Source organism: Oryctolagus cuniculus, chromosome 2 (assembly GCF_964237555.1).
Source record: "Oryctolagus cuniculus chromosome 2, mOryCun1.1, whole genome shotgun sequence".
Classification (NCBI taxonomy): domain Eukaryota; kingdom Metazoa; phylum Chordata; class Mammalia; order Lagomorpha; family Leporidae; genus Oryctolagus; species Oryctolagus cuniculus.
The window spans coordinates 4,110,838-4,128,739 of record NC_091433.1 but is presented as its reverse complement, the minus strand read 5'-3'; the positions used below and the strand labels follow the sequence as shown (position 1 = coordinate 4,128,739).

Here is a 17,902-nt window from a genome sequence, read left to right as displayed (position 1 = left end):
TTGGGAACAGTCAGCCTTGCCAGCCACGAGCAGAGACGTAGGACCGCTACCGAGGGTGGCGGCAGGTGCATTGCTTCCTGTGCAGCATTGGGAAGCTTGTCCTGCATGTCGATACTACTCACTTTTCAAAAGGAACTGAGGAGTGAGTCGTGAGGGGAGGGGAGGTCAGCTCGAACATGGATGTGCGTGAGAAGGGACGGTTCCCAGGGACCAGACTGGTCTGTTGGGGGCGTGCACTTGTGCAGGGTAGCCTAGACAGGGCTTGACCGGGACGTGTGACTCGGCACTGCACGATCATTGCTGCCCACAGACGTGAGGCAGAGTTTACACAGTTGTGCAGGTTCTGGATATACCCGTGTTTATCTCTGTAAGATCTTTGTACACCCTGCACCAAGAGTACCTTGGCTGTTGTAGATGTGAAGAGAGAAGTGGAAGTCGACAAGGAGGGGTCCAGCTGAATCCCTGAATGTTCTGTGTTCTCTGAGCCCTAATCCAGTTCTCTTTCCTAAAAAGAGAGTGTGGTCAGCACCTCCAAGGATGTGGGTTAAAGAGAGAGAGCGCCTGAGTGATGTCACAGCTTGGTCCATCTGTTGCTTCCCTCAGAGGGTTCTACAAGGAGGATGAATTGAAACAGAGCGGGCTGGGCTTACAGCCTGGCTCTGCTGCTTGGCTTCTGCGTTGCAGGAACAATCTCATTCACCTCTAGGACCCTCAATTTCTTCATCTTTGAAATGGGATGAGTATGTATCGCACTTGGCTGAAGGTGCAGACAAGATGAGATGACCTTTGAGAAGATGCGAGGTGCCCAGGGGGAGCAGAGCAGCATGCGTGAGAAACGTGCATGTAGCAGTCCCACGAAGGGCCAGGAGGCGTGAGCGGCCCAGGCACCTGGCCCGGGGTGCACCTGCCTTCTTGGTGTCTCCTCATAGCATTTTGCAATGAGTAGAAGTACTTGGCATTTCACGTGTGCTGGGATCCGAGGCCTGACCTTGTTGCGGTTGAAGCAGATGCTGAATGTCTTGCCTTCTAAGTTGGAAAAGCAAAGCTGAGTAGTTGATGTCAGTAGTGGCCTGATTGTAGCTTCCATTTTTGGCTGCCTTAGGCATTGCAGAGTGTGCTCATTAGGTGCAAGTAGTGCACCATCTCCTGTAATCCTGACAGCCACCCAGCCTGTGGACACTGCCAGCCAATCCCCTCCCATCCTACAGCTGGGGGCATTGGAACCCAGGGAGGTTAAATAACGTGTGGAAGACTTTAAGGGTGCTAAGTGGTGGATGGAGTTTAAACAGACATCTCCCCCTCTGCTAGTCTGCATGTCCCCGTCTCTCCACACTTATATTTTAATATCAGAGGAAAAGAAGAAAAACATCCTTATCTCCTGGAGAGAACTCACTTCTCCCCCTGGAGCTAAGCTAAAATAGAAGTATTGCACATGCGCTTTTATCAGACAGTGAAAATGCCTGTGGCAGCGGCCAGCAGAAGGCTGTTCACCCCGTGATTCAGAAGGGCCGCAGGGAAGCTTTGGGATAGCTCTTTACGCCTTTTGATCTGCCCACTGGAAGAGGGAGGGAGCTTCAATTGTGTGGTCCCACAGGGGGGCCGTACAGAGAGGCTGCTTGGATTCTGTGTCCCGCGTAGAAGAACTTGGAGCTGTCCAGCACGGTGGCCAAGAGCCTTGCGGAGTTAGTCACTGCCTCCTTTCCATGGAGCCTGGGACACACAGGGGGCGCTGGAGAGAGGACGACACAGGGGGCACAGCAAGGGGCTGGAGGGCACAGGGACTCCCCTGGTTTGTGGAGAGCTGCACGGCTGGGCCACCCACAGCCTGCTAAACTCGGCTGAGCACCCGTCAACTCTCCGGGAGAAATGTGCGCAGCGACCGTGTCTCGTGATGGCTGGGGCCGGGCCGTTTACATCAAACCATTTTGATTGTTCTCTAATCCTTGCCCGTTGGTACCCAGGCAAAGTGCTCTCCCGATTGAGTAGCAGATCCCGTCCTGATGGGATGGGTACAGAGTACATCCCAGCGCAGGCAGTGTTGAGAATTACAAGTCCAGCCTGGGCCCCGTAAGACTCAGCCTGCCCTTCCCCCGTCACCCCCCAGTGCGGCCTGAGGCTGCTGAGATGGGGAGGGGACTCACCCGTGGTCACCTCTCTCCAGCTCTCCCTCACCTCAGAACGTGCTTGTGGGAGGCAGGGTCACCCCCAACTCCTCCCCTTTGGGGTTTTGTGCTTCTCTGATGCATTGGGTCCAAGGAGCAATGGAAAGGCCTTTGCGTAACCCCATGGTAGTCCTGTGCTGCCGATCGACTGGTCACAGGGGCTGTCTTCGTGTAGATGCCTCGGGAAAGAGACAGCAGCAGACGTGCCCCTTGTCAGCCTAAATGACAACAATCAGAGATTATGAGACAGTGGTGTTTCTACAGGAACAGCAAAGCATTGCATTGGGGATAGGCATGAGCTAGCAAACCATGGGCCTGTTCAAAAAGAACCTGCGCCCACATAGGAGGGGAAGAGAGAGATTGGGCAAGTGGGAGACGTTTAGCCAATGAGCAGGGTGCGGCGGTCAGCAGGTAGCAAGTGACTAAGAGGAGCCACCGAGTGCGGGGCGATTCTTGCCGAACCAGCTCGTCAGGGAGGCAGACCGATGACAAGGCGGATGAGGATCTGTTCCAAAGTGGAGGGTGATCTGAAATCGGGGGAGGAGGCGGGATTCTCGCAGGGCTGACTTAGCAGGCTTCTTGCTATGGCCGGTCGAGGTAGACGAGGCCCAAGCTGGAGGCCTCGCTGGAAAGAGGGCTCTGCTGAATGAGCCTGACCAACGTCTTGCCAGCCTGCAGCCTGACTCTTGTCACGAGGTGGCTGTGCGCACGACACCAGGGCAGCCCAGCCGCGAGGGCACGGGGAGGCTGGGCTCGGCGAGGTGGACAGACGGGACTCGACAGTGAGCACACTGGGCTGGCAGGCACAGGGTCTCGGCCATGTCCTTGTGGCGTGACAGTGGCCGTCACAAACAAGGCAGCCACAAGTGCGTTCCGATAAAGCCTTATTTACAACCAAGAGATGGGAGCCCGGAACACGGTGCCCGGCTTCTGTCCAGAGCTGGAGTCTTGCCCGTGCATGCTGGAGCAGTTTCCAGAGGACGCGCATCCTGTGTGCCCCACGCCTCTGCTGCTCGTTCCACTTCCCCAGTGGTGAGGGATGTGTGGAGCGGGCCACCCTGCAGGCCTTTGGGATAAAACAGACACATTTTCCCAGACTTCCTACCTCGTGCGACTCTGACAAGAGTCTGGTTTGGGGAACAGGGAGCCAGCAGACAGGGAGGGGAGGTGTCCCGGGTCGCAGGGGAGAGCACCTCCGTGCTGAATAGACATGGGTGACCCTGAGATGTCCCCGCGGGGAGCAAGACACTGCCCTCCGACCCAGGAAACAGGCAAGTGTGTGGGCTGTGTGAGTACCACCCGCCCCTGCGGGCAGAAGCGTGGCTATGGCAGGTGGCACTGGGGCCGACTGTGACACTGAATCAGCCAGCAGTCGACCCATCCCCCCCGGAGCAGAGCTGCACACGGGGAAGAAGGACTTCCAACAAGGGAACGGGCGCTGTGGAAGCCGAGGGCCAGGGGCACACTGCTGAGGGCCTGACCCCCTGGTCCCTGCCGCCTCCGTCCCCTGGCCTGTGAGTGGACCTGGTTACCTCTGCCAAGAGCATCACCAGGGTGCTGGCCCAGGCTGCCCGGGGCTCCTGGTGTCCCTCCCCATTCCCATGTGTGACGTCCTGATTACCACGTTCCTTACCTGTTTCCCTACCCAGGAAAGTCTCAGTGACGTAATCTTCCACCCTGCACTAGACCAGGCACCTCAGAGTGTTTGAGAGATGTTGGCTCTGCTCCCGTCTTTTCTGGGTCTACGGACTATTTAGCAAGAGTTGAGCTGCCTCATTCCAGTCGTGACTGCACCCACACCCTGTGTGCTCAGAGGCTCAGCAGAAAGGCGATGGTCTTGGGCTACTACCCCAGCTCCCACTCTCTGCCACACACCTGTGCTTCCTGCCTCTGTTCACGCTGGGTTTTTGCAAGGGGTTGATTTCATGCTGCAGCACGTGAAAGCTGAGTTTCCTTCCATAGACCCAATAAAGTTCAAGATTGGGTTCATCGGAGTTGAGCCCGTTGGAGGCAGGAGACGTGACTCAGCTGGAAAACCATTTCATTCATCTGTGGTCGGTGTCGCCAGAATACTGACTGTAAATCGAGCTGGGGGATGTGATTGGAACTGCCGTGCAGTCAGCCTGCGGGGCCAGGATAAGCTTTGAATCTGTGACTCAGCCATGGGCACTCGGAAAACAAGTGGAAACCCCAGGGGCACAGCCTGCCCGTCTGTGTTAGCCAGGGCTCCCCAGTGGGGCAGTCAGCGGGTGTGCGCGTGGAGAGGAAGACTTGCTGAAGCCATCGCAAGATGTTGGAGGCCAGGGCATCCCCAGATTTATAGCGTGAGCCAGCAGCTGCAAGAGCCAGGAAGAATGGACGCTTCCGTTCCACTCCAAAGGCAGGAGATGAGCGGAAGTCCCAGTCTGAAGGAAGCCAGGCGGGATGAACTCTGAAATCCACGCAGTGTGTGTCACCAGTCATTTTCCATGCACCTTTGAAGGCTCCTTGTACATACAGTTTCCACAGACTTTTGCACCAAAATGAACTTCTCTTTGAATTCCACTTTCCACGAATGTTTCTAAGTGCCATCATCCAGCTGACTGAGCCACCCCTCCCCACGCAGAGGGAGCTTTTGCCAGTCCAGACCGAGCCGCACTGGAGTGCACAGGTCACAAGTCTCCTGCAAAGCGTCACCCACCTTCACTTCTCCGAGCAATGAAGGCGATGTTTTGGCCTCCAACTTTATTATATTTTTTGACTGACAAATAATAATTATGTACATCCAGGGCTCGGTGGGCTGTTTTGATACATATGTATACATTGTAGAATGATGGAATGGGACTATCCATTTTACCTCAGATAGGTACCACGTGAGCCTGTTCAAAACCCTCTCCTCCCTGTTTTGAAATTCATACTCCCGTTATGGTGAGCTGTGGTTCCCACGCTTCTCTGTCCCACAAAGTTCTCACATCCTAGGTGAGAGAAAGGGGCTGTCTGCCTGAGACCCGCTCGGGGCGCCTCAGCTGGCCAGAGTTCAATTCAGGAGGTTTAAAACTCAGCGCAAGGAGTCTGCCCCAGATTCCGAGTGGTGGAGAGGACATTCAAGGAAACAGAGGGTCAGGGCTGAGCCTGCACCTGCCTTCCTTGCTTGGAATCAAACACGGGGGCAGCAGGAGGGAGGGGGGCCGGCAGCCATGGGAGGGGCAGGCACACACAGGACACCCACGGCAGAGGGAGCTTCAGGAAGACGGCTGGACCGCGCCAAGTGGCCGAGCCACGTGCGCAAGTTTCCAGCGCACCAGCTGTCGCAGAGCCCCCACGTGCAGACACACGCCAGTCCCTCCGTGTCGCCCTGTGTCAATCAGGCTTCTCCAGAGAAGCAGACTCTAACTGGTGTGGGTAAGGGGTACCTCAAAAAAGTTCATGGCATTGGGGATGGAGGCCTGGAAGTGTCTGGGAGGACTGGGACAGGAATGAAGTGGCCAGCGTGGCTCTAGAGACCAAGGAAGGAGTTGCTTCCTCCAGACAGACACGGCGGGGTGAACTTGCACTGCTTCTCCCGGGGTGATGCCACAGGTGGCCCCACAAAGCTGTTCTGCGCATCAGATGAGACAGCACGCGTGGCACACGGGCACCTAACAAGTCTTTAATAGATCCCAAGTTCCCCCACGTCTCCCAGGTAGACAGGAGAAGAGCTGAGACTATCGCCTGGGACCCAGATTCCAGAACCCCTGCAGTTACCTGGAGTGCTGTCCTGGCTGTTGGCTTGTTGGTTCAGCTCCACGTCCTCACGGGAGAGGCCTGCTGTGTCTCTCCACCATGTCCTGTTTGGTGCATTTCTTCCACTCATTCATTCATGCACCCACCTCTTTGTCCATTTGAACATCCACTCATCCATCAGTCCATCCATTCATCCATCCACCCGTTCACTCATACATCCAGTCATTAATTCATTCACTCACTCACCCACCCTCCTGTTCATCATCCAGCCACCCACCCACCCACCCACCATCCACCATCCACCCATCACCCCACACACTAGTTCATCTACTCATTAATTAATCCACTCATTCTCCCACTCATCCATCCATCCACCCCCCCACCTGCCCATCCATCCACTCATAAATTATGTATTCACTCATGTATCCACTGGCTCATCCAGCCACCCACCCAGCGACCCATCCACCCACCATCCACCCACTCACCCATCACCCCATCCACCATTCATCTACTCATTAAATAATCCACTCATTCACCCACTCATCCATCCATCCACCCACCCACCTGCCCATCCACCCACTCGTTCATCATCCAGCCACCCACCCAGCCATCCACCATTCATCTACCCATTAATTAATCCACTCATTCATCTATCCATCCACCCACCCACCTGCCCCCCCACTCATCCATCCATCCACCCACCCACTTGCCCCCCCACTCATCCATCCACCCCCTCACCCCCCCACCCCCATCCACTCATCCCTCCCAGCTCTCCAGTGCCCGGGATGTGCCCTGATGTGTTGCCTGCTCCAAGCATCAGATGTTTCATCTGCTGCACGGACCATGATGTCTCCAGGCCGTTGTGAGCCCCAAGGATGGCTCATGGCAGTCTGTGTAGAGACGCAGCTCTGGACTGTGCTGCCAGTGAATGTTCAAAGAGATTTAAGGGGTCATTGCCAAGGTTGTAGAGAAGGGAGCACCAAGGGGGGAAAATCCTAAAAGTTAGCAATGCCCTGGGCTTCTTTCTCCCCCTCTTTCCTGACTGTCAGTGCTGATGAGCTTGGTAACAGCCATCTGTGCAGCCCCTGCTGACGTCCTTGAGGTCACTGCCAGAGGCAGATCAACTCCAGGCGTTTGAATCCTGCACCATGAGCCTCCTCTTGGAATTCAGAGAACCTGTCCCCCACCCCCCAGTTCAGTACCCAAGGTCCAGAGCCCTGTGCGTTGGTGTGACAGGCTGAATCGTGTCCTAAATTCTGTAGGTTGACAGCCTAACCCTCGGCGTGGACTAGGTGTTTGGGGATGGAGTCTTTGAGAAGATGATGGAGGGAAAATGAGGCCATGGGGTAGACTCTGAGCCAGAGTGGCTGTTTCCAGGTAAGAAGTGGAGGTGCGGACTCAGGGAGAAAGCAGTGACCTGCAAGCCAAGAAAATCAACTCTGTCGACCCCGTGGTCTCCGACCTTGAACCTCAAGGGCTAGGAGACAAATTCCTGCTGCTTCAGCCTGTCAGTCTGAGTGCTTCATTATGGAAGCCCCCGCGGCCCGATGCCCCACCCACACATCCCCGGCGCCTGGAGCACGCATGGCCCTCTCCAGGAAGAACTTGTCCACGTCTGATGCATGAAGAAATTAAGGCTTAGAGAGCTGGAGCCCTACACCCCATTACTGAGCCCGGCTCAGCACCCCCAGTCTCTCTGATGCTGCTGAGGGAGCAGCTGACCGTGGTATCCTCAGCCTTCTCTCGCCGCTAGCGTGCGCACAGTACCGGGCCCCGCGCCCCTCCTGGGGTTTGGACTGCATGAGGTCACCGTGTGCAGTGTCCAGTTGGGTATGGCTGCACCGCACCCACCATCCTACATGAGACTGTGTACCTGTGTAGGCTCTGCCTGGTGGTGTGGATTTCAGGAAATAGCACATGGATTAGATTTGTCACAAATTCTGTTCCTAAAAGCTACTTGGCCCAGCTGTCTTCTGGGACACTGTTAGAATGGCTACAGACATGGGGTCCGAAAGCAGGTGTCTGGGTTTTTAATCCTGACTCCTCCACTTACTAGTTGGATGTGGTGGAAAGATGGATGGATGGACGGATGGATGGACGGATGGATAGATTGATTTCCCTGAAGGAACTGGTTCACACAACTCCGGAAGAAGCCAGAGCAAGGAAGGGCTGATGTCACTGCTCAAGTCCATCGGCCGTCTTCTGGCACAGCTGCCCCTCTGTGCGGATGGTCAGTTTTGTTCTCTTAAAGCCTTCAACTACCTGGACGAGGCCCACTCGCATGGAGGGCGGCCCGTAGTGCTCAGTGTCCACTGATAAATGTTTGTCCCACCCAGAGCGTCCCCACTGAAACATCCAGGATAGCATTTGACCAAATATCTGGGCACTGCGGCCCTGCCAATTTGACACATAAACTTAACCCTAGTACTGGGGGACTATGGGGAAGTCGCTCAGGCCCTCTGGGCTATGATTCATGAGCTGTAAAGTGGGTTTGATGGAGTCTCCACCACACAGGACTGCTGTGGGAATCCAGTGCAATCGTGCAAGTGAAGGGGGGTGAACAGTGCCGACCACGTGCGGGCAGCAGGTCTCGGCCGGGTGTGGACAGTGTGACCATGTGGACACAGCAGGTGTCGGCCGGGTGTGGACAGTGCTGACCGTGTGGACGCAGCAGGTGTCAGCTGGATGTGAGCCAGGGGCTTGGGGCCTCCTGCTGTGAGCCAGGTGGCTCCTGCCCACAAGCAGGGAAAGCAGTGGAGGACGGCCCAAGTGCTTGGGCTCCTGCACCCACGGGGGAGACCTGGTTGAAGCTCCTGGCTCCTGGCTAAGCCTGGCCCAGCCCTGGCCTTTGCAACCATTTGGGAGTGAACCAGCAGATGGAAGAAGATTCTCTCTCTCTTTCTCTCTCTAACTCTGCTTTTACAAATAAGTAAATCTAGAAAGGAGGGGGAGGAGGAAGGAGTAAGGTCAGAAGACACGGACAGTGACCCCGTCCGCCCGTGACCCCACACCGAAGCTTGTGGACGTAGAGGGGTTGACAAGTGCAGGCTGGGGCAGGGAACAGAGCGGGAGGCGCAAGGAGTGGCTCGCGCAGACCCAGCTCCAGGCAGTGCTCACGGCAGGCTTGGCCCGGGGCCCCTGGAGAAGGGACGGGCAGGACACAAGGGGGCGTCGTGGAGCTGTGTCCCAGTCCTGCTTCCGGCACTCGTACCCCAAGACCATGGGGCGGTCCCTCCACTTTTGTGTACCCCAGATTCCTCGCTCTAAAGGAAGAGGGAATGGCTGGTTCTCAAGGGCTGCTGGTTGGGGGGTAAATGAGTGACCGCCTGGGAAGGGGCTCTGTGGACTGAGAAACTGCGCAAATGTGAGAGGTGATCCTAACCGTTTGGGCATCAGCTCCTCTGACTTCCGGTCCGGCAGTGCCCGCTCCTTCTCCCAGGGAGTGGGGAGAAGAATCCCCGCTCTCTGAGCATCCCCGGTATGCTCGGAACCGGCTAGGTCCTTCATGGACTTTTTGTCGCATCCCCATTTCATAGATGAGGACAACTGAGAGCCACACGGTAACACAGGGCAGCTTTGAACTACTGCTCGTGTGGAGGGACTTCAGGAGCTGAGCCGCCACCCCAGACGGGTGCAGGCCGTGCAGGGCTGTAGGCAACGTCTTTGCCATGCACGGGTTTTCTGGTTTTCCACCTGACACCGAGCCAGCCCCTGCCTTGGGCGATTGGCCGGCTCAGGGCAGACCGTTGCCATTGAGGGTTCTAAGAGCAACCAGAAAGAAATCAAAGCGAGGTGGGGGCGGGGTGCCTGTGAGGGCTTCTTGGAGTCTGAGCTGCCCGCCTGCCTCCCCGTCGTGCCCGGCTCCGTCCACGGAGGACTTAATTGAAGGAGCGCTTCCTGGGACATGCTTGTGAGTCCTGGGAGCTGCGCATCTCCGGGAGATGTACTCGGGGACAATCAGGTGATGCAACTGCCTTAGTAACCAAGCCCGACACGCAGGACCCCTGGAGGGGCACAGCTTTCGAACTGGTGTTTGTTCTCTGCAGGGTTAACGCACAAACAACCCCCACGTGGCTTGACCAGGTTCCTGTTCCTGTTCCTGTTCCTGTTCATTCTGGTGGGTCAGGGGAGAGGGACACGGCCTGAGACGCAGCAGGGGATGATGTTAGATGAAGGCAGAACTGCCTCATTAGCCTGAGTGCACTTTTTTTTTTTAAAGATTTATTTATTTGAAAGGCAAAGTTACAACAAATAGGAACACACACACACACACACACACACACAGTATCTCATCCGCTGGTTCACTCCCCAGATGGTCGCAATGGCCAGGGCTTGGCCAGACCCAAGCCAGGAGCCAGGAGCTTCATCCAGGTCTCCCACGTGGGTGCAGGGGCCCAGGCACTTGGGCCGTCTTCCACTGCTTTCCCAGATGCACTAGCAGAGAGCTGGATCAGAAAAGGAGCAGCCAGGACTCGAATGGTGTCTGTATGGGATGCTGGCACTGGAGGTGGCGGCTTTACCTGCCACACGACATCCCTGGCCCCAGGTGCACATCTGAACAGCCACTGAGCGTCTCTAATGCGGCCTGCCTGGTCCTTTTGTGGGTTCTTCACGTGCGTGGTGATCGTCCTCAGCGCCCGTGGCTGACAGAGTTCAAAGTCGACACCACGTCTCACGCTCCGCTTTCTGCTCCCGGGACGAAGCTGGCACCGGGAGCCGCACAGCTGGGCGCCAGAGAGCCCTGGAGGCCTTTGTGTGGGAGGGGCCAGGCCAGGTTCATGCTCTGCAAAGCTGTCTAGATCACGGTTAAACAGTGTTGTAGCCGATGAAACTGTCCTGCCCAAGTCAGTCATTTATTTTAAGAATGCCTATTACGGCCAGCGCCGCAGCTCAACAGGCTAATCCTCCACCTGCAGCACCAGCACATCGGGTTCTGGTCCCGGTCGGGGTGCCGGATTCTGTCCCAGTTGCCCCTCTTCCAGGCAGCTCTCTGTTATGGCCCCGGAGTGCAGTGGAGGATGGCCCAGGTACTTGGGCCCTGCACCCCATGGGAGACCAGGAGAAGCACCTGGCTCCTGGCTTCAGATCAGCACGGTGCGCTGGCCGCAGCAGCCATTGGGAGGTAAACCAATGGAAAAGGAAGCCCTTTCTCTCTGTCTCTCTCTCTCACAGTCCACTCTGCCTGTCAAAAAAAAAAAAAAAAAAAAGAGAGAGAGAGAGATAGTACCACGTCCACCAGGGCATCTCGTGCCTTCTCCGAGTCACCCTTCCCGTGGGTGCCGCCCGCGCCTCCGGGAACAAGCTCTGTGAGCCCTGGCGGCAGGGGCCCGTTGGCTTAACCTGTGCCAGCACGCACGGGCTCCAGCAGGCACGATGAAAATGAAAATTTAAATATATAGATGCAGAGTCCCTTTCATCCCTGAGAACACCTGGTAATCACTTCATTACAAATCGCCACAATGCGTCTTCAGCTAGAATTAATATTTGATCAACTCAGGAGCAGGTGCTCTTTATTTCAAAGAAAGCTGTCATTAGCCTCCGGAGATTTGACATGGATTATGAACGAGTGGGCAGGGCGTGCGTTCCCCAAATCCAGGGTTCTAATACCGGGCGTCAGTGAGTGTGCGCGTCAGCGGGGCGCACGCTGGCTGAGGCTCTGCGTGTCTCACGCTCACTCCCCCATCCCAGCACCCACTGGGGCTCCATAGGTGCAAGGTGCAGGGGTGCACAGGTGCAGAAGGCAAGCCCCTGCCTCTCCCTGGGGTGAGGGGCCGTTTGTTTTTATCCCGGGCTCCTGCCAGGCACAAAGGGCAGCATTCCCAGTGCTGACGCAAATAAAGTGGATTTTATTCCAAAGGTCAGAAAATGAGCACACACAGACATGCGAGCACGGGTGGCCCCACACACAGAAAGTGCCAGGAGCGGGCAGTGGACCCACAAGGAGACGGGTGGGGGAGGGGAGGCAGGGAGAGAGCACCCCAGGGCCTCCTGCAGTCTTGGTGTCCCTGGGGGAGAGCGAGCGAGAGCCGCGTCCAGTGCTGGCCCCTTTTACGAGGTGAGGGGCGGTGCCCCTACAGGCGTGAGGCGGCCTGGGAATCACGCGGCCCCTCCAGGCTTCCACGGGGAGCTCAGTATCCGTGTTTTCTCGGTGTCTTCCCCCCGGGCCCCGGGAGAAGCAGATGCGCCCTGGGAAAGGGAGCGTCTTGATTGACAACTAGGAGGACAGGATTACGCGTGGGGCAGGGGCTGGTGGTTTGCAGGTACCCCCAGCTCGCCAGCCCTCGCCAGCTGCCTGCCTGAGCCATATCAGTGTAAGACGTGCCACCTGGAGTGCAGATTGTGGAGCGGAATTTGCAGATCTCCCCAGCCCCGATGGTGCTGTGTGGTCCCCGGCGTGGGCAGCTGGTGACCTTTAGGTAATAAACACAATCACTGCCCGGTGTCGGGGGCCCCGGTTCCAGGGCTCCCACGACTAACAAAACCCACAGAGGCTCCGGCACATACAAGGGCAGGTGTGGGCACAAAACCGCTGCACGCCCTCCCACGGACCTCAGATCCCGTCTCCATGGCTCCAGTACCCAGCGCGCTGTCGGGGTATACAGACGGTGCTACTGGCTTGTCCAGGGCACGGTGACAGGGGACACCTCTGTGCCAGTGCACACACCTTGTCACCAGTTTTTCCATCTGCGGGTGGTTGGATCTGCGTGGGCTTTGAGGGCCCATCAGACTGCTGTATGCTGATGTGTGTGTGTGTACCTGTGTACATGCATGTGTGTATGTGGTCGCATGTGTGCCCCCGCACACGTGTGCATTGTGCACACAGCTGTGTCCATGCACGCACAGGTTTGCACACGTGTGCACGTGCTGCTTGGTTTAGTTTTAACGCCTTTAATGGTGTCGGGGACTCTTAGCTGGGAGACAAGGCTGAAGCAGAGCTTCAGATGGGGGGACCAGCCCTGGAGCTGCACCCGCCGTTCTCTTCCCTGGCCCAGGCCAGGCTCTGCTCCCGAGTCAGGTCTGCCAAGTGGCGCTGGGGAGGGGGCTGGATGAGCTCAGGGTGGGACGAGCAGTGTGGGCCACCAGCCCGCCAGCGCCCAGCCACCCCGCGGCCATTCAGGTTGGAGCTGAGAGCCCCCGGGTGAAGAATATTCGGGAACAAGCCCTGGAGTCGTCTCCTTGCAGTGGGCACACAGAGGAGGAAGTGAGAGGCCCGGCGCTGTGGTGGCCCCCGTAGTCCCTGTTCCACTGTGGGGCCGGGGAGGGGCAGCAGCCTCTGGGCGAGCCTCGGGCCGGGCGGGCACTCACAGGCCGGGGTCCCTGTGCCAGCCTCTTTCTTTTCTTCTGCAGGGACATCAAGCCAGACAACATCCTGCTGGACGAGCGTGGTAAGCCTGCCCCGGGTTTGCACAGGGACTCGGGCCGGGGACAGCGGAGGCCCTGGGAGACTGCGGGAGCGGGAGGGCCTGGAGGCCAGGTGACTGGCAAACCTTGGTTCCATCCTGGTGGACGAACAAGGGGTAGTCCTGGTGCAGGCCCTGCATGGCAGGTGGGGTTGGCCTTGCTTGGGGTTTCGCCTCCGAATTCCCTGCTGTTCACGCGGTGACGGAGACAGAGCCCAGTGGGGATGTGTGGGCGTCCTGGCCACGAACCCGTGGCTTTAGCAGCCGCTCATCTCTGTGAGCCTCAGCGTTGCCTTCTGCAAAATGGGGGAAGTGGCACACACCTTCCAGGGCGGTCATGGGGACACCATGAGGTGACCAGCCTGGCAGGCCAGAGCTCGGTCATTGCCAACCCTCTGAGCCCGCCCTCTCTTACTCTTGCCAGAGCATGGGGGTCACCAGGCGTCTTCAACAGTAGGTGTGGGCTTTGGCGTCCTCAATGGCGTCCAGGTGAGGCCGACACTGGTGGCCCGCGCCCACGTGTTGGGTGGCAAGGCGTCGTGTGCCTGGCCTCGGCCTCTGTGCTCTGTCCCTGTGCTGTGGTGGGATGCTGAGCTACGTTCTAGAACGCTGGGCACAGCCCAAGAACGCTCAGCAGACCTGCCGACTGGCTGGCCACGGTGGACGGCGTGGCGGCCTGGCGAGTGACACTCACTGGACTTTTGCAGGTACTCAAGGCCTCCAGGGCAGCGGGCTGCGCGGACAGGGGGGAAGTCTGCCAGGCACTGGAGGGTGGCTGTCGCCTCCTCTGCCCACCCCTGCAGGCCGGGGCCCGGCTCTGCCTACAGCGCCTCTGCAGTCTTCCAGGCGTCCCCAGCAAGGCTGGGCGCTGTCACCTGAGTGTGCCTCCCCACTGCCCCCTGCTGTCTGTTGCCACAAACACACCTGAGGCAGGGGCGGGGGAGGGGAGGGCACGGAACCAGGCAGGGGACATTGTTCCTGCTAAGTCGAAGCCAAGCAGCTCAGTCCACCCCAGGAGTGCCGGTTCTAACCGGTCTGACACAGGGTGGCCTGAAGCGCGTGGATGCCTGGGGCTTCCTGATTATTTGTTGGTTTGTTAGAGAGAGAGAGAGAGAGAGCTCACAAGCACTGGTTCATGTCCCCGGATGCCTGCAATGGCTGGAGCTAAGCCAGGCTAAAGCCAGGAGCTGGGAGCCAGCCCAGGTCTCCCACGTGGCTGCGAGAGGCCCAGCAACTTGAGCCATCACTTGCTGACTCAGCAGGGAGCTGGCGCCAGGAGCTGGCCCCTGCTGGGGACACGGGACAGGAGCTTCTGACCCGGGCCGGACGGATTGCTTTCCAAGGCCCTGCGCCCGCACCTCATGGCCAGGGCACAGGAGGAAGCAGAATCAAAGGGGACAAAGCCATCACCTGGGCGAACTCCGCCCCCCTCCCGCTGGAAGCCGCAGGAAGCTTGGGCTGGCCTTGTCGTGGGATGGGATTGGGTTTCCTCTTCCGTTTGCTGCTGCTGCCGCCGTGCCATGGGTTCACCGTGCTCCCCAGAAGATAGCGGGGGGGGGGTGCTCGTGAGAGGGTCGCGGGCGGCCTGAGCTGCGGGGAGGATCAGCGGCCGCCCCCGAGGGCCACCCTGGCAGCTGCGGGTGCGGGGAGCCCGGCCACGGCTCTGGCTCTCCTCCCACTTGTGCTCTGGCTGCTTTGGTTCAGCAGCAGCTCCCTGACCTCTGACCTCTCTGACCTCCGACACGGGCATGATGTGGCTCTTGTGACCCGGGCTGGGGACAGGCGTGGAGAAAGGAAAACAAGCCGGGCACCCTGGGGAGAGTCTCCAGGCGCTCCTCTCAGCTCCCTTGCATCCTAGCCCTGGTCTGCTCCCCTCTGCCTCCCCAGGACTTCCTGGGGGAGCCAGGCAGCCAGGACAGCGTGCATGACCCAAGGGGAGCTGAACGTACAAAATGCAGGCTCTTCTCTATTGCCCCAGCAACAGTTAGGTAGAAGAATAAGTGGAAAACATTCCCATTCAAAATACTGCTCAAAACTATGTAATGTGTAGGAATCAATTGACCCAGAAAGTATAAAGCGCCAATCAGGATAGCTCTGCACAAATACAGAAGGAATAAAGCAGGAGGTGAGTGCAAGAGCATGACCCCAGGTAAAAAAAGTCCACATCTCTCATGTGGACCTGTATGTTAAGGCAATTCCTATCAAAGTCTTTAACGGGAGTATTTTCCAAAACTGGACAGAATTCATCTCAGATTCATTCAGAAGGGCGAATGTCTGGGAGTCACTAGGAATACACTGAGAAGAAAGAGCAGTGAGGGGCGCCACCTCTGTCGGATTTACAAGAGCCTGCGCACCTGCTGTTGTGAACCCGCCATACTGCTGGCTCAGCGATGAGCAGTAGGTCGGTGGGACCAGAGACGCCGTAAGCAGATTCCACGTGAATGAAGACCTGTCATAAAACGACTGCTTTACAAATTATTGGGGACAGCTGCTCTTTTTTTTTTTTTTTTCAATAAGCCTTGTTGAGACAGCTGGCTATCTATCTGGAAGGAATAAGTCAGAATGTGGGGCAGGCATTGGCACAGTGGTTAAGACCTGCGTTAAGATGCCCACATCAGAGTGCCCGAGTTGGATGCTGCCCCTGCTCCTGCCTCCAGGTCCTGGCCAGTGCACACCCTGACTGACAGTGGTGATGGCTCAAGGACTCGGGGCCCTGCCGCCCACTTGGGAGACCTGGATTGAGTTTCTGGCTACTGACTTCAGGCTGAGCCAGCCCTAGCCATAGTCGGCATTTGGGGAGTGAGCCAGTGGTTAGAAGCTCATTCTCTCTTTCTCTGTCTCTCTCTGTCTCTCTGTCTCTGTCTCTCTCTCTCTCCACCTTTCTGTCTCTCAGATAAATAAATAAGTTTCTATTTCAAAGAATCAAAATGCTGGGGCTGGTGTTGTGACGTAGCAGGTAAAGCTGCTGCCTGAGCCGCTGGCATCCCATATGGGCACTGGTTCGAGTCCCAGCTGCTCCACTTCCTATCCAGCTCCCTGCTAATGCACCTGGGAGAGCAGCGGAGGACGGCTGAGTGCTTGGGCCCTGCACCCATGTAGGATACTGGGATGAAGCTCCTGCTCCTGGCTTTGGCCTGGCCCAGCTCTGGCCATTGTAGTCATTTGGGGAGGGAACCAGCAGATGGAAGATATCTCTCTCTCTCTCTCCCTCTCTCTCTCTCACTCTGCCTTTCAAATAAATAAATGAATAAATCTTAAAAAAAAAAAAAACTCAGAATGCTGTCTCACACCATATACAAAAATATATTCCAGATGGTTTTAAGATCTAAATGAGACAGTAAATTAGAAGTATTATAAATATGATTAAAAATGTGGGAGCAATTAAACTGTTAGTGGAGTAGGCTTCTGGAGCCTGGGACGTCGTAAGGAAAATACTAGAAACTATGAGACTAATATGCAGTTTGCATTTGGAAACTTGTACATGGCAAAGGCATTTAAACCAAATCAAAAGACAGGCAGTGGGCGAGGGAAAGGTATTTCATATCCTCAGTAGAGAATGGGAAGACACAGAGCTCCAACTAAGAGTCAGCCGAGGCCGGCGCCGCGGCTCCGTAAGCTGATCCTCCGCCTTGCCACGCTGGCAACAAGAGTCAGCCGAGGCAGTGCACGGGAGGCGGGTCCAGCCCAGACGGGTGGAGCTGACAGCGGGAGACGCCGCCTCTCCCCGCCTGATCTAAGCAGCCTGAAGTCACTGTCAGCACCGGCTACAGCTAACAACAGAGAAGCAGGCAACCCACGCCCACAAGCTCTGACTTCCTGGAGCACAGCGCAGAGCCGTGGGCTCGGCAAGCCCACTCCCGGGGATTTATCTGGTGGAAGTGGAAAAACCAGTATGTGAGGATACGCTCCAGAATCCTGAGTGCTGCATATCCTGTCCTACCAAGATAAATCAAGCCGACCAAGTTGGAAGCCACCTGGAACTGTTGAACTAAATACAACACAACCATACTATGGGGCTGCTTTGCAGTTTGGGAGGGCAGTATATTTTCATAATTCAGAATTTTTCAGATTTAAGAACATCTTTATATTAAATCCTATATACCCTAAAAATATAAGACAGTGTGTGTCGAATGTATGTAACAGATAACACTGCCGTAGGGGCTTGCAGTCAATGTTATACTTTGTAGTCAAATGCGTTACTGTTTCTGTAGTGAGAGACGACTAGTCATTTTACATCAAATAAATAAAACTACACAGAGAAGTCAGGTGGGTTCAGACCCGAGGGAGCTGAGGTGTGGACCTGGTTGATCTCGCGAGGGTTCATGTGCTGGAGGCGTGATCGCCAACGTGCTGGTGTGAGTAGCAGATGGGGCCTCAGAGGGAGGCGCTGGTGACACATCAGCCACAGCAAGGATCCGTGGCGGGCTGGTGGCGGGCTCGTGGCCTGAGTTCCTTCTCACAAGACCGAGTGGCTGGGAAAGAGCGTGCCTGGCCCCTGAAGCTCTCTCTGCCCCAGCTTGCCTCGTGGCCTCTCGCTGTCATGAGCAGTCCCGTGGGGACGCCGTGCCCCGAGTGTGATGCAGCCACGGGGGCCCTCACCAGAGACCGTGCAGATGGAGCGCCGGGTGTCGGACTCCA

At 56.9% G+C, this 17,902-nt stretch overlaps 1 protein-coding gene across 1 annotated transcript in view; it reads left to right on the top strand.

Moving 5' to 3' along the window:
• The window catches only part of STK32B (serine/threonine kinase 32B), a 250,413-nt gene that overhangs the window by 197,061 nt on the left and 35,450 nt on the right, over positions 1 to 17,902 (top strand). The window contains exon 5 of the mRNA XM_051829718.2: positions 13,212 to 13,249. Coding sequence (XP_051685678.2) covers positions 13,212 to 13,249 — 38 coding nt within the window. The remainder of the gene's footprint in view (positions 1 to 13,211; positions 13,250 to 17,902) is intronic.